At 35.7% G+C, this 27,049-nt stretch overlaps 1 protein-coding gene across 1 annotated transcript in view; it reads left to right on the forward strand.

Annotated features, from left to right (window-relative positions):
• Nucleotides 1–8,250: 8,250 nt before the first annotated feature.
• LOC144964205 (ecdysone receptor-like) overlaps nt 8,251–27,049 on the forward strand; it is a 312,004-nt gene continuing 293,205 nt past the window's right edge. Inside the window, exons 1-2 of the mRNA XM_078898195.1 lie at nt 8,251–8,559; nt 15,543–15,949. Coding sequence (XP_078754321.1) covers nt 15,880–15,949 — 70 coding nt within the window. The 5' untranslated portion in view covers nt 8,251–8,559; nt 15,543–15,879. The remainder of the gene's footprint in view (nt 8,560–15,542; nt 15,950–27,049) is intronic.

A 27,049-nucleotide genomic window follows, 5' to 3' on the forward strand; every position in this document is an offset into this window, starting at 1 on the left:
AATCATCTATAATTTCAATAATTTTTTTCAACATTTCATTACAAAAAATTATACTACTTCACCTTCAATATTGATATTCATTTTCTTTTCCAAATAAAAATATTTTCCTATCTGTTCACAATTTTCACTTCAAAATTCGAGTCTCACAAAAACTTCAATAGATATTAACACCGCAACAATACACATTTCTTGTGTATCCATGGTTCGGAATAATAACATCTTTACATCCTGGTACCATGGCTCCAAAAAAAGATATATAAGAATCCTGGTCACGGCACCAAATTAGATACATATGTGGTGTAGCAAATACATATGTAAAGGCTTGTGATCTTATATAGCGATTTTTATTGCGTTGTTTAACAATCCAACTTACATTTTCACAAATTGCAACCAAACAAATTCTATGTCCAAAAATATTCAAATAAAAGATGGTGAGCACAAAAGGTTTAAAGTGTGCAGCTCATGGTCAAGTTGAATCCTACCCTTTTCCTCGAAACATCCTCTTTTATCCCTATCAAAATTTTACCCACAGTTCCATTGTTTCCACGCCCCCTTGCAGTTTTGGCAGTTCCCTGTCAGTCTATAATCCAACCCCTAAGAGTAAGACCAAATCATAATCAAACCTGAAACGTCAATTCCTACATATTGGTGTTAAACCCCGCCTTTTATGATATAATATTACTTTTGGTAAACGTTAGTTCAGTACGCCCAAATAATCTGTACGCCCAAATAATAAATTCCAACTATAATTTGATGCTATTATCCCCAATAACCAAGTAACACCGATCAAAGAAAGTAATTTTCTAGTACTCAATATAATGACCAATCCTTTAACTTTGGAACGTAAAACTGTCCTAGACTACTCACTATAATGACCAAGTTTAACTGATATACAAGCACTGTGAACTCATTAAACTACTCACTATAATGACCAAGTTTAACTGATATACAAGCACTGTGAACTCATTAAACCCACTTGCTATAAGCTAACTCTCTTACATTATTATTATTATTATTATTATTATTATTATTATTATTATTATTATTATTATATTATCACCATCATCATCATCATCATCATCATCATCATCATCATCATCATCATTATTGTTATTTATTATTATTATTATTATTATTATTATTATTATTATTATTATTATTATTATTATTATCATTATTATTATTTATTATTATTATTATTATTATTATTATTATTATTATTCTTATTAGTATTATTATTATTATTATCATGATCATCATCATCATCATCATCATCACCATCATCATTATCATCATCATCATCATCATCATCATCATCATCATCATCATCATCATTACAAGTGGAGAACCCGCAATATTTGCGGAGAAATAAAGGCTATCAGCAACAAGCCGACGTGCACTTATTTTCAGGTCTGACAACCCAATTCCTTTTGGGCTCAAAATAATGGAAATGGAGGTGTCATTTAATTAAATTATAATAATGGCTAAAGAGTATATTTTAAACGTTTTATTTTATTTTTATCGAATACAAGTAAAATATCCCATTTATCAATCCATTTTGAAAAAGTATGTTTCTTATCTTAGTTTGTTTTCCCCCCTTTCTTTCTCTCAGTATTTCTTTTTCTATCTTCCTTCTTTAAAAAATCGAGGGAGAATGGCGGATTTTAAAAGCATAATTGTGACCCGTCGTCTCAAAACGGTATTATGTCGGAATTAAATGTTAAACTGGTCAAAAATTTTAATTGTTGGCATTAGCACCCTAAAATATGATATCCATTCTCCTCAATAAAACATATAAACTCAACACAAATCTGATATTTCTGGCTATAAATTCAATTTTCAATATCTTAACCATCCCGACTTAATACTGTTTTGAGACGAAGTGTCACAATTAATATGAGGCGAGATGCAAGTTAAATCGTCAAATGCGATTGAGTGAATGCATTTGCTGCCTTATTCAGGGCCTTGATAGGTGACAAAATCAAGGAAAGAAACGCAATGGACAGTCATATGCGTTCGAATGAAATGGTGTTTGTGATTTTCATTCACTCGTAGAAAGCACCAAGCCTGAGAAATGTTGTTAACAACTAAGTTGTCCTTATAATAGTATAGAAAGAATGAAGTCGACGTCACTCGGGTCTTTGTTATTGTTTTTTGCCATCCACGTTTATGAGTAATTCTCACTAAACTGTATTAAACAGACTATAGACGTTCATGGTTACACATAGTTTTGTGTGTTGGTCTGTTTTACTTCCGGATGGCAATGTTGTGAGTTTATTATCCAAACGCATACTATCTATTGGACTCAACTAAGGGACACAATCAGTGATAAACGCATTCTCCTAATGGATTGAAAACGTGAAAACAATCGCCTGCCACTACCAAGAGACGTCACTAACAGAGAGCATATTGACCGCACATTAACTTTCCATCCTGCAGTCGAACAACTGAAGTGTGTAGTTGCAAGAGGGGAAGGCGAGGACATCGGGGTCAAGGGTGAATCACTGGCCACTATTTTTATGCTTGCCCCACTCGCCTGCTCTCGGTTCGAAATGGTCAGAAAGTGGAAGGCGGTCGAGGCAAGGTTTAGGCAGGCAGGAAAAACACTCATTGATTGCCATGGGCAAGCCAAAGGGTCAACTAAGGGTCACCCAATGTTCCACTGCTTCATATCTTGTTACTGACCGTGTAGGTGACCGTTCGTTGAGTGAACCTACCGCCTCTCTGAATTATGTAAGGGCATTGTATTACGAAAGATTTATTTGATAGCTACAAGCCTATTCCTAGTGAAATGATTTGCATTGCTGCCGCACAGCTATTCCACTGCACCCTGGCAAAACACGTATTTAAATCTTTAGCAAGAAAACTCTTCCTTCAGACGAGGTCCCAGGTTTGAGAGTTCTTGCTAAGATAAGGATCATTTTAATCGACATCGATATTTGAATAACGAGTTTTCTGACCAAGATTTTAAATACGTGTATTTTTTCCAGAGTACAGTAGATTGAAGGTTAAAGTTCTGAGATCCAAAGATCATTGAATGACCAACTGTACGAGAAAATCTAGAATTTATTTTTGTTATTGAATTTTAATTGCGCTCTCAATAGATAGTATGCAGATGACGTCACTCAGGCCTTTGTTATTGTTATTGCCATCCGCGTTTGTGAGTTGTTCTCACTAAACTGTATTAACCAGACTATAAAAGTTCATGGTTACACAGAGTTTGTGTGTTGGTCCATTATACTTCCGGATGGCAATGTTGTGAACTCCTTGGCCAAGCGCATTCTATCTATACCTTTACGGGTCATACCAGCGACGACAGACAGAGAGAGAGAGAGAGAGAGAGGAGAGAGAGAGAGAGAGAGAGAGAGAGAGAGAGGAGGGGGGGGGGCGCTCAAAGAGTGAATGAGTGTTCAATGTTCGAAACCATACCTATCCATAACAACAAATTTACCGAGACAGGTTTAATTGACCAGAAAACAAGCTTCGTCCAATAATCGAAGTAACTCACAAGGTCCCAGGTTTGGGAGTCTTTGCCAAATGAGGGTCAATTAAATCGATCGATATTTGAAGGGCGGGTTTTCTGGCCAAATTTTAAAACATGCCTTTCCAGAATCCGGAAGTAAACAGGCTATGACTGAACAAGGAATGATTACAACTTAACAAAGCTGTAATTTTTCTTCCTGTGTTTTGTCTTCTATAAATTATTGATCATCCATGTTTATCTGCGTCTCACATTATCCATTATGATATTTGTGTACTTCGTCTCAAAATTGTATTATGTCGGGATGAGTCAGACTCCAGTAACTTCATATATAATAGAATTTGTGATTTAAAAAAATACGAATTTGAGAGGTGTTTTTGTCTTTTTGTTTCAACATTTATTTTTTTTAAATAATTTTTAAAATATTTTTTTTCAATGTTTTAATTGTATTTATTCCCACACTGTAACGAATAGAACTTAACCTCAAGTTTCATATTTGTGACTATAAATTCAATTTTCAGCCCCTCGTTCCTCCCGACATAATACTGTTTTGAGACGGTGGGTCATATTTTTCAGTTTGACAAATGACTTGGAATACATTTTTTATCATTGTTCACAAAATCAACCGATGAATATACAGTCTGAAGTGTGATAATAGTTTTACAACGAATATCTTAGAATTGTTGGACAAGTGAAATTTATATAACCCTTTATCTATTGAGCATGAGAAATTTCGCAACACGTGACTCACTGTAGAAGGTTTATTTGAGATCAATGTATAGCTTGAAAGAATAATGGAGGTTCACTTAAGGGAAGAAATACCTAAGATAAAATAGCAAACCATTTTTATCCTTAATAAAATATTCTCCAATCGAAATCTGTCGAGATAGAATGTGTAGGGCGGCGTGCACAATATTTGAAATTAAATATAGATAGTATGCGGTTGGCTCGCAACATTGCCATCCAGAAATATAACAGACCAACACACAGGACTCTGTGTAACCATGAACGTTTATAGTCTGATAATACAGTCAAGTGAGAATTACTCATAAACGTGGATGGCAAAAAATAATAACAAAGACCCTAGTGACGTCAACTTCATTCTATTTATACGTCACCTACAGTTAACTCATGAACAGAATGTAATATGTGGGTGTATTGAATAATATTATCGTCCGTATATCTGCATGTCAAACATCACCTACTTTTCTAGGGAACAAAAGTGGGATGTCAAAAATAAAACTGGTTCCAATATCATTGGAAGGGTAAAACCATTTTACATGAGAAATAGGATTTATACCGCGTGTAATTAATCTTCTGGTTTCCGAGTGATGGCATCTTATTTTCCAGTCTAACGCTGGTCGTCAATGAAGATTATTCATCCTCGTTATTTTACGTCCCGAAATCTTAAGAAGCTACATATACATTCTGCTAATAAAACAGATATGCCACCTAATGATTCAATATGTATCCTATTCATTGTTAGTCCTCCGAAGGACTGGTTACATACACACTTCCATGGAGTTAGAACCGGAAGAGTAGAGGTGTGACGTCACGACTGCTCTGCCCTATCGATTCAAGTCACCATCCAGGTTGGGATGGGAATGACTCTTGTACTGATCAGAGATCGGCAATATAGGGATGCCTGAAGCCTGGAATCGTACAAACACGTGAGAAAACATTTTTTAAAAAAAGGTTCTGAATCAAACAATACCAAACTATGGGAGTTTCGGTGGCAATAATAATAATAATAATAATAATAATAATAATAATAATAATAATAATAATAATAATAATAATAATAATAATAATAATAATAATACTTTATTGTATCCCAAAAAGGATTTTTTTTTGTACAGACATGTTATAATTTACACAATAAGATAAAGATATATTTTAAAAAATAATAATAATATGTTAATATATATATGTATATATATATATATATATATATATATATATATATATATATATATATATATATATATATATATATATATATATAATAAAGTTCAGTGAGTCATAATGACAGTGTGGGTTCTTCCTGAGCGATCAATCCGGGCATCTTTTCATCCATCTATCTATAAGTATAATTGTGACGATGATGATGATGATGATGATGATGATGATGATGATGATGATGATGATGATAATGATGATTATAATAATAATAATAATAATAATAATAATAATAATAATAATAATAATAATAATAATAATAATAATAAGTCAGTATAGTAGTAATAGTAGTAGTAGTAGTAGTAGTAGTAGTAGTAGTAGTAGTAGTAGTAGTAGTAGTAGTAGTAGTAGTAGTAGTAGTAGTAGTAGTAGTAGTAGTAGTAGTAGTAGTAGTAGTAGTAGTAGTAGTAGTAGTAGTAGTAGTAGTAGTAGTAGTAGTAGTAGTATAGTAGTAGTAGTAGTAGTAGTAGTAGTAGTAGTAGTAGTAGTAGTAGTAGTAGTAGTAGTAGTAGTAGTAGTAGTAGTAGTAGTAGTAGTAGTAGTAGTAGTAGTAGTAGTAGTAGTAGTAGTAGTACACTAAAATAAAGACAATGAAAATAAAAATAATTTTTATCATATTTTTCAATGTTTTATGGTGTATATTAATGTTTGATTATTATATGCAACTTTGATTCCTCGAGATTGTATAACAAAGAATATTAGTTGTTTATGACAAATGTTGTTTGTTTATAAACTGATTGATCTAGTTACAATTCCACAATGATAATAATGTTAATCATTAATGGAAATGGTTACATCAACTCTACTTTAATTAGACGCAATAGTGCAAGCTGGTATGTAATTGGACACAACCGACGTGTTTATATTATGCAGGTCTGACATCCGAACGTAATTATGGGCCTAGTTTAACATTGCTGTAATGGACAATATTTTGCGTCGTAACATTTTGTTGTTGTTTGCGATTTCCATTACAACGTTGAGCCCATAATAAATTGGGTTATCAGACCTGCAAAAAAGTGCACGTCAGACACAACAGGACCCCTACACTAGGTGAGGGTTATTTACGCTACGCGCATCGCATAGCCAATTCATCATTATTAAGATTGTATAATAATATGTCTATAAATGGTATAAAAAATGGGCTCATTATATGTGTATTATTTAATGTAGACAATGCTTTGAGTGTTTAAACATAATGAAAATAACATAAGATCGTGCATCAACAGACACATAGATGACCACGCTTCACGGACAGTTGTCATAATGTAAACAATGACCGTGATTGGTAACCATCGCGAACTACACAGGTTTTACCATTGATAGCACGTGTCTAAGTAAAACACCCACTGTTTTACCGTAGCCATCGTTATGTTATAGATAGTATGCAGATGACGTCACTCAGGCCTTTATTATTGTTTTTGCCATCCGCGTTTGTGAGTTGTTCTCACTAAACTGTATTAACCAGACTATAAAAGTTCATGGTTACACAGTTTGTGTGTTGGTCCGTTATACTTCCGGATGGCAATGTTGTGAACTCCTTGGCCAAGCGCATTCTATCTATAGATAGATCAAAGTTGACGTCACTCCGGTCTTTGTTATTGTTTTTTGCCATCCGCGTTTATGAGTAAAGCTCCCTGAACTGTATTAACCCGACTATAAACGTTCATGGATACACACAACTTTGTGTGTTGGTCCGTTATACTTCCTGATGGCAATGTTATGAGCTTCTTAGCCAAGCGCATACTATATATAGATAGATCGAAGTTGACGTCACTCCGGTCTTTGTTATTATTTTTTGCCATCCGCGTTTGTGAGTAATTCTCATTAAACAAAATTAACCTGACTATAAACGTTCATGGTCACACACAGTTTTGTGTGTTGGTCCGTTATACTTCCGAATGGATGAGCTTCTTAGCCAAGCGCATACTATCTATAGCCTGACACTGAAATCCAAAAGGACTGGCATTTTGACGTCATTATTTGGATTTTGCAACGCCTAGTGAGTTGTCGTTAGTAGTGCTCATGGAAACAAGTTATTTCATTGGTTAAACTATTGAATACAACTCACGTTTTGTTTTCTTTTGTGGCATAAGGCTGGCATTTTGACGTCATTTTTTGGTCAGTATCAGGCCATAACTTTACGAAGGCCACGGTTTTACGCCTTAATCGATTAAGTGAGAATTACTCATAAACGTGGATGGCAAGAAACAATAACAAAGATCCCAGTGACGTCAACTTAATTCTATCTATAGTTTTGTCTCGAGACTTAAATGTGTATTAATTCTTTTTCAACAATAAAAGAGAAAAATGAGGACATTAATATTATATGATACGATTGTGAGAAGAAGAAAAATGGTTTAGCATTTAAGGCAAACTAGATCAGACTACGTTTCAATATTGTTTAGTTGTTTTTTTTTTTTCAAGACGCGTGTTTTTTTATTGCGCATCGGAGGAGAAAGGAGAAGTGGAGGGGTAATGGTGTTTCGTGTTGGAGTCAGAGCACAACAAAGTGAATAATTTAACATGTACCTATATATCGTGAGTAGAAGCTGTTTAAGCATCTGCTTTTAATAGTATTTTGGTGGTTTCAAAACGTTCAATCCTGAGATGAGAGATTTTTATCACATTGAGCCACTCGACTCAAGCTTCGATAAGTACCTTGCAGTGTTTATTTACAGTAGCGGAAGAGAAAAATTTAATAAATCAATAATAGCACGTTACATTGTTGACCTCATTGTTCGTCGCTTCGCAGTTTATGAGTGAGAGCTGAAACCCTCTCGCGAGGATCGCAACGCAGAGAGCGGCAGAGAATCACCGTTGGATGCAGCCACTGTAAACTTGGTTGGAAGTGTGTGATGATAGCCAGAAAACGCCGTCCTCAGAAACACACATAGTTTTGAACACACGGCACGTTGCGCACAAACGAACATCAACAGGTCAAGGACGAAACCAAGTTGTCGGTGTGGTGTGTAGAATTCTTATCAAATCGTAAAGACAGGGTGTGTAGAACAAAAAAACAAAACAAATAATAATAATAAAAACCCGAATAAACTGTTAATATTCATTAAGTATATGAATAGTTGTCGTTCTCTCCACCTCAAAGGATTACTATTGTTTTGGTATGTATAATATCACTTTGTTAGATGATAAATGTCCAGATAGTCGAATTATTTTATCAACCACCCGAGGGCTGAAAATAGAAACTCGTGTGTACGTGTGTCTATATTCAGTCTAAACGGGGATATGCGGGTTGTCTCGAAGTAATTATATAAATATTTGATCTCTTTTAACGATATTTTACAACATGTAACTTAATAATCTCTTGATTTTTATTATTGTAACAGAGAACGCACATACTTGAAGTAGAACCAGGTCCATTATTATCAGTTAGAAGGTTCGCTGAAGTGTTTGTTGTGCCACCTATCTATTAAGGGGAATCGAAGATTACTTTTAGGCTGTCATTATTCCCAGACGCCTGTCTGGGGATAATAAAAATTCGTTATCCCCAGACAGGTGTCTGGGGATAACCAATTTTTGTTATCCCCAGACACCAAGAAAATTTGTTATCCCCAGACGCATGTAGCAAGTGGGCAGAAAGATTTTATGCAAAATGCCAAACTAGGCGTGAAAAATACCAAATATTCTGGAAAAAATACTAGTGGTTGTGTCCCAAAACAGTTAATATATCAAGTGATATTTAACACAAGATGAAAGTAAATAATGATCAAATGTCAAATCCAGCTCTTTTAAAAAAATTATTTTAAAGCAAATGGATCAATGAAATTTCTTTTGTTACTTTGATCTGAAAACGTCAAACTGGCAATTCGACTTTTTATTTTCAACCAGGAAGAAAGTTGTTAATCATCAAATCTGTTTATAGTCCACCAACCATTTAAATTTTCACTACCTACCTACCTGTTAACTTTATTGATATTCTCTTGTTTCTATAATTTGCTCATTCTGGCCACAATTTTGGGGATGACCGGGAATTATTTTTTATTTCGCGGACGAATTCCTAGGCCATGGTGTTGTTCGCCCCAAAGCCCAAAACCGACACCTGTTATTTTCCTTTCTTCTTCTCACAAGACAATATAATTTAGTATCACACGTCCACAAAACTTGATCCAACAACATATTTTTATTCGAATCAGAGATGAAATTAACTACCAAAACAAGGAAGCAAAAATGGTGGAAATATGTTTAGCTCATATATGAATTTAAGATATTCCGATAGCGGTGTGGATAGACAGCTCAGTGGGTTAGGCCACCTTTCATTTTACTCCTTTTACTTTTAGCTGCACAGATTCGAACCAGTTGCGACCCCCCCCCCCCCCTCACACACAAACTTTTTTTTTTTACTTTTTCTTTCTTTCTTTCCAATTGACGTTCATTGTTTTCACTTTTGTTCCGAGTTCCGAGCAAGAGTTTTTTTAATCAGTTGAATTTTTTATTTCTCCGATAATATTATTTCATTATTTAATTTGGTCTAGATCTATTATTGTTTTGTTTTTGTTTTGGTCAAATGATAATATTAATAATAATAATAATAATAATAATAATAATAATAATAATAATAATAATAATAATAATAATAATAATTGTAATGATTGTTATTATTATTACTATTACCATCAATATCATTATTATATTATTATCAATAATAATATTATTTTTATTATTAATACTCTTATTATCATACTATTACTATTATTATTATTATTATTATTATTATTATTATTATTATTATTATTATTATTATTATTATTATTATTATTATTATTATCATTATTATTATTACTATCATCATTATAACTGTTATTATTATTATTATTATTATTATTATTATTATTATTATTATTATTATTATTATTATTATTATTATTATTATTATTATTATATCTATCCTCTATCTGACCATTTGGTCGCTCTCTGAATATTTCTGTTTGTTTGCTTTTTAATTATTTATTCTTTTTAGACACTATTTGAGATCGGAGTGGGGACGAATATATTTGCTAGAAACTAGAAAAAAAACAAGAGAGAGAGAGAGAGAGAGAGAGAGAGAGAGAGAGAGAGAGAGAGAGAGAGAGAGAGAGAGAGAGAGAGTTTAATATTTAAAAAAAAGAGGTGGGGGAGGATGGATGTTCAACGTTCTGTAAAAAGAAGACGGAATTTAAAAAAATAAAAATAAAAAAAGTGACGTTACCAGGATTCGAACCCACAACGTCGACTCTGGTCAAACTTCCAGGGCAGACGACTAAACCATTCGGCCATGACACCCACTTCGAAGTCGACGCATATTGTGTATATGTAGTAACAACTGATTTTAATGTTGGTTAATTTTATGTCTTTATAGATATTTTATTAACTTTCCTTATTTCTATGTGCATTTGGAAACATTCCATATTCTGGAATGTGGATAATTGTTTAAAAGAGCGGAGTTTCAAATATGCGTCTGGGGATAATGAAAATTCGTTATCCCCAGACAGGTGTCTGGGGATAACGAATTTTTATTATCCCCAGACAGGTGTCTGGGGATAATCACAGCGTTACTTTTATTACCTGCAACTTTGTGGTTGACAAATCAGACACTGAAATGAAGAACATCACAATTCCTACTATCGTGTCGTTTTAACTTTTATTGATACTAACAGGCACGTTCGAAACCAAAGAAATAAACCATATCCTATTTTTGCTCCCGAAGCAATTTTGTCAAAGCTTCAGGTTAATCAATGTATAATGTTCCTCTGTATGAGTGTGTGTGTGTGTGTGTATGTGTGTGTGTGTGTGTGTGAGAGAGAGAGAGAGAGAGCTACTGGCTCTTTTAGAAGCTACTCCATTTGTGTTTATTGATACACCAACACTCCAAATAATTTTATAATGCGATTATTTAATACTGTTTGACTAGATATATCAATCACATTCTTTCATATCGTTTTTTTTTTTTTCGTGGCATAAATAACGATTAAACTTTTCTATTAAACTTTCTCCTTACCAGGCTTTTTCAGAATTTTCCACGACAGTTCACACCCACCTAACACGAAAATTGACTTTTCTTACACAAACAGAAAAAACATCAAATACTACATTCTATACATAATATTGTTCTGCAAAACGAGCTTTGCAACGGTGTCAAGATTCAAGAACTTTTCTTTAATTTTTGCGATGTACTTAGGAAATCAGAATGAGAAATTTAATTGCATCGTAACTCCGTAACGAATGTGACGAGTTACCTGTGGTTGGTAAGGAGAGGGTTAATTCAGTACAATCTAAACGGTCGACAGAACTGCTCCTCTTTTGAAAAGATTCTCCGAGATTTTTTATTTATTTATTTATTTGGGGATGGCGGTCGGGGGGGGGGGGGTGTAATGTGGTATTTAAGGTGGAGATTAAATTTTAAAATTATAGAAAATCAATGTAATACTTCTCCACTTCACACGAGCGTTTTACATAAGTTGTCAGCTCCTGCAGTCACAGAATCGCCCTATTAATTAGAATTAAGTTATAGAGGTAAGCAAACCCTATTATTTCTCCGTTACATATTACATAGAATTATAAACAGCAATGATTATTGGCTCGTATAGCTGTCTTCATAATGCAATAAGCAATAAATATAAAATCCCAGTCCCACTTATAAAAGTAAAAAGAAAAGTAAGTCAGATGTATTCTGTTTTAAATAGTATGGAAGATGTATACATGTTTTAATGTTTATTATTCATCAATGGGCACTAAGAAATGAAGTACAAAACCACAATATTTTTTAATTGTGATTCTTATCTTGGTAGCAGCTGAAGTCCTTAGCCGAACTGGCCGTCTCTCTGCTTCAGGTTGTAGAGGTCCCGTTTGAGGTGAGGTTGGCCAGCTCTTCCTATGACCAAACCAGGAATGGATCGAAATCTGGTTTGATATAAGTATAAACAGACCGTCAGATTTCTCCGTGGGTATTGCGCGAGAATCCAATTAACAGATTGTAGTTGTCGTTGGGCGGTAAAAGGCCATATTGATATTTTCCGTTTCTGATAGGGGGGAGGGAGGGGGTATTTTTGCCATAAAGGCAACCAACATCCTTCCTGAAACAAGATATTGTGTAGACTCATGCCGTGCCGCGTCCTCACATTGTTTTTATCCCTTTCTCTTACATCTTCTGTCCTACCGTTTGTGTCTCCCGGGGATTAACACATTTTACTGGGTGAGCGAAGGTAACAGTATCGATTGTCTAGTTTGTCAGCTGTTTATAACATTGTTTAATTTAATTTGCTGCGATGTCCCGTTTAAGGGGTGGTTTATTGCTTTCATTTGCTTTCATTCCTATAATATGAAAATGTCAGCACACAATAAAGTTATAACCCCCCCCCCCCCCCAATTCAGGCACATTACGTTTTTTGTGTTTTACTTATCCCTCACTAACTTTTTTTTTTATAAATGAAAGATTGGAGAAAATGAATCACAGCGCGGTCTTAGTTGTAAATTTCAAAGCTGGGAGATTTTAAAACTCTGATAGGTCTACTGTCATTCTTCAGCAGACGAGTTTTTGAAAAGAGGGACGGCTTTTTAAAAATGTCTCTACTGGGGCGTTGAACCACATTTTTTGACGTCACCTCCTATAATTCGTTCTACTCTCTCTCTCTCTCTCTCTCTCTCTCTCTCTCTCTCTCTCTCTCTCTCTCTCTCTCTCTCTCTCTCTCTCTCTTTCTGCCCCCCCCCCTCTTTCTCTCCACCGTGACCAACAACTCGGAAAAAAAAAGATAAAAAACAGGGGGGGAGGGGGGTTGAATGGGTGTGTGTATGCGTGTAATGAGAAAGAGGGGGGAGGGGGGGGGGGGGTTGAATGGGTGTGTGTATGCGTGTAATGAGAAAGAGGGGGAGGGGGGTGGGGGGGGGGTAGTATGTTTATCGGATTAGATACAACACATACAAAATCGGCGTTGTGCCGTGACGTAAATGGCAAGACATTCGTTTTAATTGACATAGGCCTATATGTATCGATAAAAATCAATCAAATGTTCTTGTTTAGACGGTGTATTCGAGTATTTGGAAATATGAATGCATATTGTTTGGATGCATCTGGGTTGCCTCTCGTTTCCATATTTTAGGCTAATAGGCTATTGATTCCGCTGTTTATCATAAACAGTACATCTTGGTCAAGGGTTATCTTATCTATTGTGATGTGTATCCTGTTGATGTTAGTCGGCTAGCCGGGCCGGGACCAACTTGGTCAATTCCATTGCAATCCAATTAATTAAACAACCTTGAAATTCATCACATCTTCCTAGTTTAACTGAGCGCTTTTTAGTGTTTTTACTGCTATGCCCACCCATTCATCATTTAACCATTGAGTTCGTTATTTGTGACCCTTCGCCTCAAATTTGTATTAAGTATTAAGTCGGGATGGTTGAATTTATAGCCAGAAATATCAGACTTGTGTTGACGTTGTATATTTTGTTGAGGAGAATGGATACCATATTTTAGGGTGCTAATGCCAACAATTTATATTTTCGACCAGTTTTAACATTTGATTCGACTTATAAGCATATGGTTCGTTCCGACATAATACCGTTTTGAGATGATGGGTCACATTTGAAGAAGATTAATTAACGATTAACGATATCTTTCTCATTGAAACAATCGATTCATCTCTGCAAAAGCTATTTAAGATCACTTGGTTGTCATTTATTTGATTTTGATAATGGTTTCCTAAAAGACACTGAGATTTGTAATAGAGGGAAATATCGGATGAAGCAAGGCCTGGGTGCATGAGGGATATGGCAGGGATGTATGTCCCAAATGATCCAAAGCTTATTGATTATGTTTTACTTCTGCGGGGAGGTGATTGCCATGATGGACGACGGTGGCTTTACCCGTGGCCTTCGTTATACTAGAGTTCACGAAGGCCACGCTTTACCACTACTCACTCGCCTCAACCTAAGCCTCTCTAACGTTGTACGTATCACGTTGAATTGGCTGTGTGCTTTTGTTGGAGAAATTCTATAGATAGTTCGAAGATGACGTCACTTGGGTCTTTGTTATTGTTTATTTTTGCCATCCGCGTTTATGAATAATTTTCACTAAACTGTATCAACCAGCCTATAAATGTTCATGGTTACACACCGTTTTGTGTGTAGGTCCGTTATACTTCCGGATGGCAATGTTATGAGCTTCTTAGACAAGCGCATACTATCTATACCGGCAACAACTCCCCAGTCCAGAAAGATGGTCAGCGTAACTTTATTTTCTTTCTTTTGGTGAATTTTTAAGATGATGGGAGAGGTCTTATGACTTTTGTTTCGTCGAACACGCACTTGGGATATCCCTATCTCAGCATTGATGTTCATCGACTTAACTTGGCGAATCATATCATCTATGCGAGTTTGGTGCTCTGAATTGGATGCGAACTCGGTCACCTTGAACAGAGTTGATCACAATACACACTTGACTGGTGTGCTTTCTTTCAAGCCTATCGTCTCATTGTGCTAACGTTTACGCATGTTTCATGTTGGAGAAAAAAAAAATGCTTTCAGTCTGGTGTGAATTTGCATCGGACAACATCACTCTGCTGTCAAAATTTCGATGATCACATCCCTCTGTTTCAAATTCAAATCCGCAAACAAACATCAATTTTTGCGTTTTGATTAATGATGCGATGAACTGTCTGCATTTATGGCGTCAAAAATCTATGCTTGACATTTTCCACAAACGTTACAACTCATTTTGAAAGCATGTGTGTTGGCTTGATTACAGATTTATGCCTTGGACAGCATTAGAAAATAGTATGGCCTATCAGAATGCTGATACATAGAAGATATTATGGCATTGGAGGCGTTGCTTTTTAATATAACCTTTGCACAATGTTGTTATTAATGAGATGCAAATTTGGTCTTTAAATATGTCACAGTGAAGAATAAATAGAGCGGATAATACGCTCAGAAATCGGCTGACCTACTGACAAGATGAAAAACCTCAATTGTCTGTTTTGTGTTTGTGTGTGTGTGTGTGTGTGTGTGTGTGTGTGTGTTTGTGTGTATATGTGTGTGTTTGTGTTTTTTTAAATTTTCTTTTTGTTTTGATTTCTAATCTTCATTCCTTCTTTTGATTGTTTGTATTTCAGACATCGTTTCCCAGTGATTCTCTATTACTATTACGGCTCAAGAATTTTCTGGACCCCCGGATAGTTTTATTCACGAGGAACTCGAGAGTCGTCATTGTGTGCTTACCATTAATATAATTTTGTAATTCTTTTTGGATCTATTCTATCATCACTCGTCGTGGAACATTTATTTAATATTTTTTTTTTTTTTATTTCTGGATATATTATTCCAGCTATACCATTTTTTCTTCTTTTTATTCGAGGAACTGCCCAACACAAGAAAGTGGATTGTGTTGTTTTATCCTAATTACTTTTTCGTGTTCGGAAATGTCTGTTCTGGTGTTCCAATTGCAAAATTATGCATGGGCACTTTTCAGACCTCTTTGATAAATCCAACAAAGCTGGCCATCCATCTGCAATGGGAAAAGGTAAGACAATGATTCATTATTACTACTAAATTGTAATTAAATATTGTTTTCACCCTTGTATAGATAATGGCTACCTTGTTAACAAGATTTCTTTGTTTCTCTGTTTCTCTACCTTTTTTTTTTTCATTTTTACATTTTCTTGCCAGTTGATCTATTTATCTCACGGCAAACTCCTTCTGCTAAATTCCGCTGGTGGTCTAAATATAGAACAGTTAAACTCACCCCGCATCTACATGAAAGACACAGTCTGACCAAACAAAAAAAGACAAAAAAAAAAATAATAATAAAAAAAAAAAAAAAATACCGGTTGGTGTTGAAAGTGGCCAGGGTATCACCACTGTAACGAGTGATAATTTGCAGAGTAATATTGTATAAATTAATTTATCACATTCTATAATGATATCCCCCATGTCAGACTATTCCTTGCCTATTTAGATGTTTATTTATTAGGATAATGGCTCGAATCGACGTGCATTTATTTGTAGGCCGATAGTCTAATTCATTATGGGCTCATTGATGTAGTGGAAATTTGAAAAAAGACGCAAAATATTATGGTCCATTACACCAATGTTAAACTAGGCCGGTAATTGGATTCAATAGTCTGATGTCACGTCGCCCAGCAACGGCGGCCATCGTGGTTCTAAGCAAAGAAAATAGGTTCTCTTTATTCTTCATGCTGGCTAGAACTTCTTCACATGTTACGTAATCAGAATGTATACAAGTCAAAACATGATCAAATTTATGTTTTTCTCCTTTGTATACACTTTTATGCTCGTCGCCATTGTCCCGATAGTTTAGAACTAGTTGCTAAGTTACTATGCGTCATTACGAGGAAAGTGACGTAACGAGTTGAAGCCTATTGCGTTCGGATGTCTGAATACGTCATATCGAACAGTTGGAAGTAATCAATCAGTATTATTCTACTCTTCCCCATATATAGTCACGCTTAATGATAGCAAGTTTATTATAATTATTTGTGACGCCAGATTATCAATCGTTAAATTTCACTAAAATTAGAATTTTTTTTAAAAAGGAGGATTTTAATATTAAAAAAAAAAATGTAGTTTATTCAGAAATAACGAAATCGGAACCGATTGAGCGATTGAATATAAAAGATTTCTTAATACTCTTGCGGTTTGGAATTCGAACTTTGTTCCCAGCGATTGGGATAACGTCTGGGATTCCAAAAAATGCAGGAGTCTAAGAATCGTAGTTCTTCCGGCTCGTTTGCCAATCTAGAGTCAGTTATGGAATGTAAACAATGTGGTGATTATTGCTTTTGATCGGCCACAATAATTTTTTTTTGTTGGGTTTTTTTTTCTTCAGGTCAATGTTTTTTTTTTAATGTATGCCCCCCCCCCTCCCTTTTTTTTAAAAATGAGCTTGCCAGAACTTATAAACTTTTATTTATTGGGTGTTTGTTGTGTGTTTTTTCTATTTAAAAAAAAATTATTATTATTTGTTTGTCTTGATTTGTTTTCCTGTTCACTTTGAACATTTTGTTTCAATTGTTTGCTTGCATTGTATTTTCGTTGGTTTATGTCTTTGATCAGTTAATTTTCCAAATTGATTATTAAATTTTAATTTTGTCATTTTCTCCTTTGTTTTTAGACTTTTTATAATTATGGTTCGCGATTAGGAGATCAACGCCTCGAGCATCGTCAGCGTTCGACCGCGGTGATTTGCCTTACTTTAGTATCCAAAAAAAAAAACAATCAAAATGCTGCATTTTGTTTCATTTACCCCAATTTGCTTGGTTTGTGAAAACGAAAGTAACGGAAAGCGCCGCTGGTTGACCTTAAATCTCTTATGATTTTTTCATTAGTCTCGTGTACGCGTATCGCCCCTTATACAATTTATGTTGAAAAGGAATGATTGTCGCAAAAGGCAAATTACGGTGGACAAGTAATAATAATAATAATAATAATAATAATAATAATAATAATAATAATAATAATAATAATAATAATAATAATAATAATAATAATAATAAGTAGTAGTGGTAGTAGTAGTAGTAGTATATAGTATAGTAGTAGTAGTGGTAGTAGTAGTAGAGTAGTAGTAGTAGTAGTAGTAGTAGTAGTAGTAGTAGTAGTAGTAGTAGTAGTAGTAGTAGTAGTAGTAGTAGTAGTAGTGGTGGTAGTAGTAGTAATAGTAGTAGAAGAAGAAAAATAATAATAATAAGAAGAAGAAGAAGAAGAAGGGCAAAGGGGGGTGGGGAGAGTTTAAAGAGATTCAAACAAATTTATTTGTCAATGACGTAATTGTGACCAATATATTATGAAAATCTCTGCGGGTCGCTCTCTATGACGAAATCAACACCCACCAGTGGAGTCCGTACAGTCAGGTGAAAAGGGTGGATCGAACATGATTCTGATCAAGTACGGCTTGCTAAATTTAGACATGTTTTGATTGCAGATTTAGATCAATACGAAGGCTGCCGTGGATTGTCTGCTTAACTCATTGGGAACGATACGGTCCTTTGCAGAAATTATTCCATAGATATTTCTATTTTCTACGCGTCTATGCACTCATTCAACATTCAATCGATTGACATTTATGACAACGTTTTTCGTCTTTTTTTTTCCACGGCATTTCCAGTATTTTAAAAAGTAAAATGAAATCTTCTTTCAGCTTAACCCGCATTTTGCAGGATTGCCATAATGAATGCCACATCTCCATCCATCTCGGTTCATCGCATCATCTTCCTCCAGGCCCAGTTCTTTCATATCGTCCTTTACCCTATCCAACTATCTAGTCTTTGGGCGTCCCTTTTTCCTCTTTCCCTCTAATTTTATATCCAATACTTTCCTTCCCACGTACTCACTCTCTCGTTTCTTAACATGTCCGAACCATTCAATCTATCTTCTCTCATCTTTATTGATACATTCTTCACTTCACTCAACCTTCGAATTCGTTCATTTCTTACTTTATACTTTCTTGTCCACCTCAATATCTTTATCTTGTTTTTTGTTGTTGTTGTTGTAGCTGCTGTCTGTACTCCATACAAGATTGCTGGTCTTACACCAGATGTATATATTTTTCCTTTCAGCTTTTGCGGAAATTCGTTTGTCACACATAACTCCAGTTTCCTTCCTCCAATTATTCCAGCCTGCCTGTATTCTCATATTAACTTCCATCTCATTGCACCCATCTCAATTTACAGTTGTTCCTAAGTATTTGAATTGGTTTGTCTAAGGAACAATCCTATCCTCCTATCTTTATTGGTGGTCCTGCTCTCTGTTGTCCGATGCACAAACACTTTGTTTTCGATCTGCTTACCCTTAATCCAGAAAAGTGAGTGGAGCAGGCACTTATGTTGATAATAACAAGAAATGAAGTGGGTAGGAAAGTGACAGAAGACAACAGAGATGGCGGCGATGTGGGCTCGAACCCCGCGACCTTACTGGTACAACTCCGCCTAACCGGGGAGATCGTGACTCTACCGTATGAGCTATCCACGAACCCGAAAAAAGTCGCTTCAAACCTTAGTCTATCTAGAGCCACTCTCCTCATTTACATTAAATGGCTCAGTTGAGCCAACAGGTGTCCTGACCACTGTCTTGTTTCCTTCATACATATCTGGGATGACTTTGATATATTTCTCTGTTACCCCCTTTGGTCTTAGACAGTACCACATTTCTTCTCTTTGTACCTTATCATAATATGCTTTCGCCGGCTCAATGTACGCACAATGTAATTCTCTTTGCTTTTCTCTATACTTCTCTGCGGTCACTTTTAGAGCAAATATAGCATCCGTAATACTTTTACCAGCAACAAATCCAAACTGATCTTCACTTTTGTCTACATCTATTCTAATCCTCTTATCAATTACTCTTTCCCATAAATTCAGTGTGTGGCTCATTAACTTGATGCCACTATAGTTACCACATTCTTGAACATCTCCCTTATTTTTGTATATGGGGATCAACGTACTTTTTGTCCATTCTTCTGGCATTTTTTTTCTTTCTGAAAGATGTTGAATAACCGCACCAGAAAATTCAACCCTTCATCTCCAAGAGATTTCCAGACTTCTGCTGGTCTCTCGTCTGGTCCAACTGCTTTCCCTCTATTCATCTTGCGCACTGCACTCCACACCTCGTTCTTGCTAATCTCATCTACTATCTTCTCTTTAGGCTGTATAACTGCACTTCTCCTCTCCCTGTCATTCTCTTCATTCATGAGGCGTTCGAAGTATGTTTTCCATCGTCTCGAATCTCTTCATCTTTGCCCAATAATCTTCCATTCTCATCTTTGATCATCTTAATATGTTGTATTTCTCTCCTCTTCTTGTCCCTCTGCTTCGATATTCTGAAAATATTGTTCTGGCCTTCTTTACTTTCTGATTGCTCATACATATCTTTGAATGTCTCGGACTTTGCTTTTCAACAGCTCTTTTTGATTCTCTCTTTGCCTATTTATATTCATCTACTTTCATAGCATCCCTGTTTGTCTCTGTAATCTTCATTGCTTTCCTCTTTTTCAAAAATTGCTTCTTGGACTTCTTCATTCCACCACCATGTTTCTTTTAAAACTTTTCCGTTTCCCAAGTTCACCCCTAGCACTTCTTTGGCCACTTCAAGGATTGCATCAGCGGTTATTTTCCATTCCTTTGGGAAATCAACTCCTGGTCTTCCTTTCACCGTTGTAGCAAATATTTCTCATTGCTCTTCCTCTTTTTGTTTCCACCATCATGTTTTCCCTTCACTTTGTTTCTCTTTTACCTTCCTCTTTCCAAATGCCACTTTCACAAAAACAATCTGATGCTGCGTATGCTGTGTTGCCACTTTCTCTCCCTCAGTAAACTGCCACAATCTGATACTTCCTTCAAATTTCTCCTCCAGCACAACATGTAATCCACTTGTGTCTTTCTCGTACCACTTGAATACGCCACTCTGTACTCATCTTTCTTTCGAAGATATGTATTTAGTATTGCAAATCTTACAATATCTTCGCCTTCTACATTTCTGCTGCCATATGCATACTTTCCCAACCATCTCTCCTTTCCTATAGTGCTTTCTCCAACGTGCCCATTCAAGTCTGCACCGATGAAAACTCTTTCTGATCTGTCGAACTTTTCCATGTGTTTATCAATCTCCTTCCAGCATTCCTCCTTCTTGTCTTGCGTACAACCTGCCTGGGGTGCGTATGTACTCACGAAAATGATAGGAGATATAGATGATAATCTCCGTTGAACAAAAGCACCGTACGTGTAGTAGCAGTAGTAGTAGTAGTAGTAGTAGTAGTAGTAGTAGTAGTAGTAGTAGTAGTAGTAGCAGTTAGTAATTAGTAATAGTAGTAGTAGTAGTAGTAGTAGTAGTAGTAGTAGTAGTAGTAGTAGTAGTAATAGGAGGAGGAGGAGGAGGAGGAGGAGGAGGAGGAATGATAATAATAAAGATGATGAAAATAATGATGATGATAATAATAATAATAATAATAATAATAATAATAATAATAATGATGATGATGATGATGATGATGATGATGATGATGATGATGATGATGATGATGATGATGACGAAGATAATAATGATGATGAGGATAGATATGAAAAGTGCATCGTATATTTCTGTTCCTTTAATTATATCACTGTGTGCCTGTCTGAGATGATGTCTGGCGCGACCTGTTTTTGTCATGTACGTCATTGACGATAAGTATCGATATTTTAAAAGAATATATAGACCAATGGCGTGTCTGAACGTGGCTACGTTCTGAACAATGTGGATCAAATCCTTCTTTGACAATTAACCTTGAAAAGGCATTACGAAGCGCGTTGAGCATGATGAATCCACGGAAGTACTATGTTTTTTAATTTTCTTTATTATTTAGTGTGGGCAAGAACAAAGAACGGGACTCCGATATTTCGATTATCCAAAAAAAAAAGTCATATCGATTTCGATATTATGGTCATGATGGCCAATATTTAAAATGTTATGTAATTTTTCGAAATTTTAATTAGTGAAAAAACCGCAACAATGTTTAATCGATTTAATTAAAAACGGAAACCATTGGCATGTTAATTTGATATGCAGTTTTCTTTTACAACCCTCGGTGCATACATTTAATTCGAGCCCTACTTTTTTTTATATAGGCAACGGGGAGGAACCCCCCCCCCCCCCCCCATTAATATGTGACATTATAAAAGAGTTTGTTTTCTGTTGTTGTTGTTTTTTTTAAGTGTGCCTGTTCCATTTCGATTAAAATAATCTTGACGTCATGCTCTCTGGCTGTTTTCTACATTTGTGACCCTCCGCCTCGAAACGGTATTAAGTCGGATTTTTTAATTTTGGGTTTTTGATACCCAATCATAGCTTATTTTATGCTTTAAAATTTGATACCAAATTTATAAAATTCTGATTATTCATTGCCCAACTATGACCGTTTAAAGTGGGGAGAGTGTAAAAACCAAGTTTTGAGAAAATCGACTTGGAAGTGAAGCACCGTTTTCACGCATAGTCAAATCAATGGGCAAAGATAACTTCTTAGATAGGGGCATTGAAAATTTGACGAGAATAGTAAAATTTGCAGAGACGCCAATTTTCAATTTGACTCACAAGAATTTCAGACACCACTCGGAGGAATTTCAATGCCGAAAGAGGAATTTCCGCACACAAAAAAGGGAATTGGGATGATATTTCGTATTGTGTTTAAATATTGTATAGATCTAAATAGATAACTGATCAGAACTATTGTAGGATATATGAAAACATTGCCAAAGACAACTCCAAAGTTTCCTTATTTCAAATGAAGTAAAGCTCCAAAACCTAATGGTGGTAGTGAGGATGATGTTGTGTTGGTGGTGGTTGTAGTAGTAGTAGTAGTAGTAGTAGTAGTAGTAGTAGTAGTAGTAGTAGTAGTAGTAGTAGTAGTAGTAGTAGAAGTAGTAGTAGTAGTAGTAGTAGTAGTAGTAGTAGTAGTAGTGGTGGTGGTGGTGGTAGTGATGATGTGGTGGTGGTGGTCGTGGTTGTGGTTGTAGTAGTGGCAGTGGTTGTAGTAGTAGTGATAATGTGGTGTGGGTGGTGGTAGTAGTAGTAGTGATGATGATGCGGTGGTGGTGGTTGTAGTAGTAGTGGTAGTGATGAAGATGCGGTGGTGATGGTTGTAGTGTGTGTGTGTGTGTGTGTGTGTGTGTGTTGGAGATATATTATTTATATATATATATATATATTATATATAATAATATATATAGAGAGAGAGAGAGAGAGAGAGAGAGAGAGAGAGAGAGAGAGAGAGAGTGCTGAAAGTGCATGTAGTGATAAGAAGAGCAACATGAAATTGAAAAACGAGGCCAATGTTTGAGGGTAAAGTATTACTGGCAAGTGCAGGAAGGTGAACATGAAAATTAATCCAGTGAGCGCAATTTATTGATGTTTATATGCGTGTGTGTGTGTGTGTGTGCGCGCGCGCGTGTATGTGTGTGTTTGTGTGAAGAGAGAGAGAGAGAGAGAGAGAGAGAGAGAGAGGGAGAGAGGGAGAGAGAGAGAGAGAAAGAAAGAAAAAAAAAAAGAGAGAGAGAGAGAGAAAGAGAGAGAGAGAGAGAGAGAGAGAGAGAGAGAGAGAGAGAGAGAGAGAGAGAGAGAGAGAGATAGAGAGAGAGATTTGAGCTAAATTTGTTTGAAAGGTTTTTCCGGCGCTTGCAACACTGATTACAGTAGTATTGTTGGTGGTAGGGGTGACGTTGTTGTGGTTGTAATAGTAGTTGCAGGGATGGTGAAACCGAGTTTTGGCATCACTGAATTGGCATGAACTTAGAATATACATTTGATAATGTACATACACATTTTTTTTAAATAATCCAATTATTACTTTTGAAGTTATTCATTATTATGTAAGATGTCCTTAAAATAAATAATACACAAAAAATATTTTTTGAAATCTGACAACTTTATGACATTGCTCACTTTTTGAAGAAATTTTGATATTTAAATAAAGAATCAATGAAATAAGAATTATTAATGTGACATTTTTGTCTTATTTATCAGAGGAAATCCGATTTCAAAACGCCAAAAGTTAAAGAAGTTTATAATTTCAAAGTACAGTTTCCTCATGTGAAGCCGGGTGGGCAGGGAAAGAAATATCAAGAAACAGGATGGGAGAGGAAGAGAAAGAATGAGAGAGTAAAATACACACACACACACACACACACACACACACACGCACACACACATACACACACGTGAGAGAGCGAGCAAGAGAGGAGAGAGAGAGAGAGAGAGAGAGAGAGAGAGAGAGAGAGAGAGAGAGAGAGAGAGAGGAGCGAGAGGGTGAGGGTAGAGAGACTCCTTGTGCATTAAGAGGGCAGGAGGGAAATAGAGTAAAGATTGAAGCCTGACTGTATAAGTGTTTGTGTGTGTGTGTGTGTGTGTGTGTGTGTGTGTGTGTGTATGTGTGTTTGTATGTGTGAAAGAAACAAAAGGGAGACGGAGAGAGTGAGGTAGACATGAATAAAGGGATGGTGGCGGAGCAAAGAATTGTAGGGATAGTTTAAGAAATCATATTGTTTCAAAGTAAGTCATAGTCAATCACCTGGAAACATATTGACCAATGAGATTGCAATTAAAGAAATGGGCTGGCCAAATTATTCATTGCGTTGTTTCCATTTTGAGACAGATGACAGCTTGAGGAGGAGGGGGTGGGGCTTATTGTGTAATGACTTACATGAAAACACGTTTTTTTTAGCTTTCACCCACATTATTGATCGTCTAAAAAGACTTGTTGAAGGCTCTATATACTATTCTGCTTAAAATTAAATGTTTATCCTACAACAATATTTTTAAGTGTAAGATTAGGCAACTGTTGCCCTATTAAAGTCGTAGCATGTCCTATAATTTCATGAATAAAGAAAGAGGGACAAAGGATCCTCACCTCGATCTTTAACCAATGCAGCTAGACAAAGAAATAGTAGCACGTGGTGTGTATCAAAATGCACAAACACACACATATTATGTAGCACACGCATGCTGACATCATGACACATCGCCGGGCATTTTAATGGTCAACAGGCGCATGTGATGAGCGTTGACCAATCAGAATCATTCATTTGTAAGGTTGTCAGGGAAAAAATCTAGACTTGTTAACAGTTTTTAAAGTTCATTATTGGTTAAACCATGAAATTGTGGAAACAGTCATGCTTTCTCTGAGATAGATAAGGACACGCCCTTTGTTGTGGTATCTTACATGGTATTGGTGGAGGAAAAGACTTAATATTACTAAGCCTTGGAAATGGTGGCTCTCTGAGAGAAAGTCAACCCTCGTTTTGAATGTTTCACTGATAGTTTGCATTTTTAAACTTAAAATTTATATAACTTATTGTCAACATTTATGTCGAATTATTATGTTTTCATGTAGAAAAATTATTGTAGTTTCTGAAAAAATCAAAAACTGAAATTTGATAATTTTGACCATTTCCACTTCTTCATTTTCCAAATCCGACTTAATACCGCATTGAGGCGTAGGGTCACATTTAAGCAGCATTGGCTGAAATAATCATAAGGCCCCTTCCCTTGTGCACCAAAACGAAATCGAACCGACTAAAAGTCTTTCGAAAAATTTAGGGCACCATTATTTTCCTACGCCTGACGCCTAAAGGAAAAGCAACCCGTGTCCACTAGCACCGATCCGGAACGCTACGTCATTAGCCCATTTCCGGCAAGACGCTGGGAATAGTTCATGCACTATTTTGGACGGATCGTGTGATGAGTCATCAGCCATTTCCTTCGTCTGAGATTTATTTTTTTAAAAACACAATTTTATGCTCTAATCTAAAAAATGTTATCAGAATCGAACTCACCACCTCAAAATCAGTCAAGCCGACGCGTGTGCGCTTTTTTTTAATGCCTACTTTACCATATTTCAATTTTATATGGTATTTATTTTTTTATTCAGTCAAGAATGACCTTGTGACACAGTTTTCATTGGATTTCCCATCCATTCCTTTTGTGTGTGTGTGTGTGTGTGTTCTTTTTTTACTATGGTACGCACTCTTTCATTCATCTTGTTTCTTTACTACTACTACTACTACTACTACTACTACTACTACTACTACTACTACTACTACTACTACTACTACTACTACTACTACTACTACTACTACTACTACTACTACTACTACTACTACTACTACTAAAAACTACTGTTAACACCACCACCACCACCACCACTACTACTACTACTACTACTACTACTACTACTACTACTACTACTACTACTACTACTACTACTACTACTACTGTACTACTACTATACTACTACTACTACTACTAACTACTACTACTACTACTACTACTACTCTACTCTCTTTTCTTCTCTCTTCTTCTTCTTCTTCTTCTTCTTCTTCTTTCTTCTTCTTCTCTTCTTCTTCTTCTTCTCTCTTCTTCTTCTTCTCTTCTTTCTTCTTCTTCCTCTCATCATATCATCCATCTTCTTCTTCTCTTCTTCTTCTTCTTCTTCTTCTTCTTCTTCTTCTTCTTCTTCTTCTTCTCTTCTTCTTCTTCTTCTTCTTCTTCTTCTTCTTTTTCTTCTTCTTCTTCTTCTTCTTCTTCTTCTTCTTCTTCTTCTTCTTCTCAATAAACGGGTCGATTTTGCACCAAAAAAAACAAAACTGGTCGTTTTTTGATCGCTTCCGTGGCGGTGGACACGCGGCCTAACTATGCTTTTTGAATCGCAAGACAGAGAGAGCGTGATGGTAATATTGCAAACGGCAATAATATTATCTCATTTTGACCCCTTTGGATATAACGCTAACCTTTTTTGTTGATGATGTTGTTGTTGTTGTTGTTGTTGTTGTTGTTGTTGTTGTTGTTGTTGTTCGGGGGGATACAGAGATTGTTCTGACCCTGGTGTCTGGAATCAATCCTACTTGATTTAGTATACAATGGATAATAACGATTGCAAGATATCCCCTTTTTAGGACGCTTCTCTCAAAAGCCGGTTGTTTACTGGCAATTCAAAATAAGACCAGCAACCAAATCGTGGTGGCGTCAAGTCCCGTCCTACGTTTGAAGTGTTGGGGGCCCTTTGTAAAGCGCTTTGAGCACTTTTAGTGGACACAGCGCTATATAAAAGCTCATTTATTTATTTATTTATTTATTTAGGTTTCTC

Source organism: Berghia stephanieae, chromosome 2 (assembly GCF_034508935.2).
Source record: "Berghia stephanieae isolate SIO BIC M18660-M18661 chromosome 2, UCSD_Bste_1.3, whole genome shotgun sequence".
Lineage (NCBI taxonomy): Eukaryota > Metazoa > Mollusca > Gastropoda > Nudibranchia > Aeolidiidae > Berghia > Berghia stephanieae.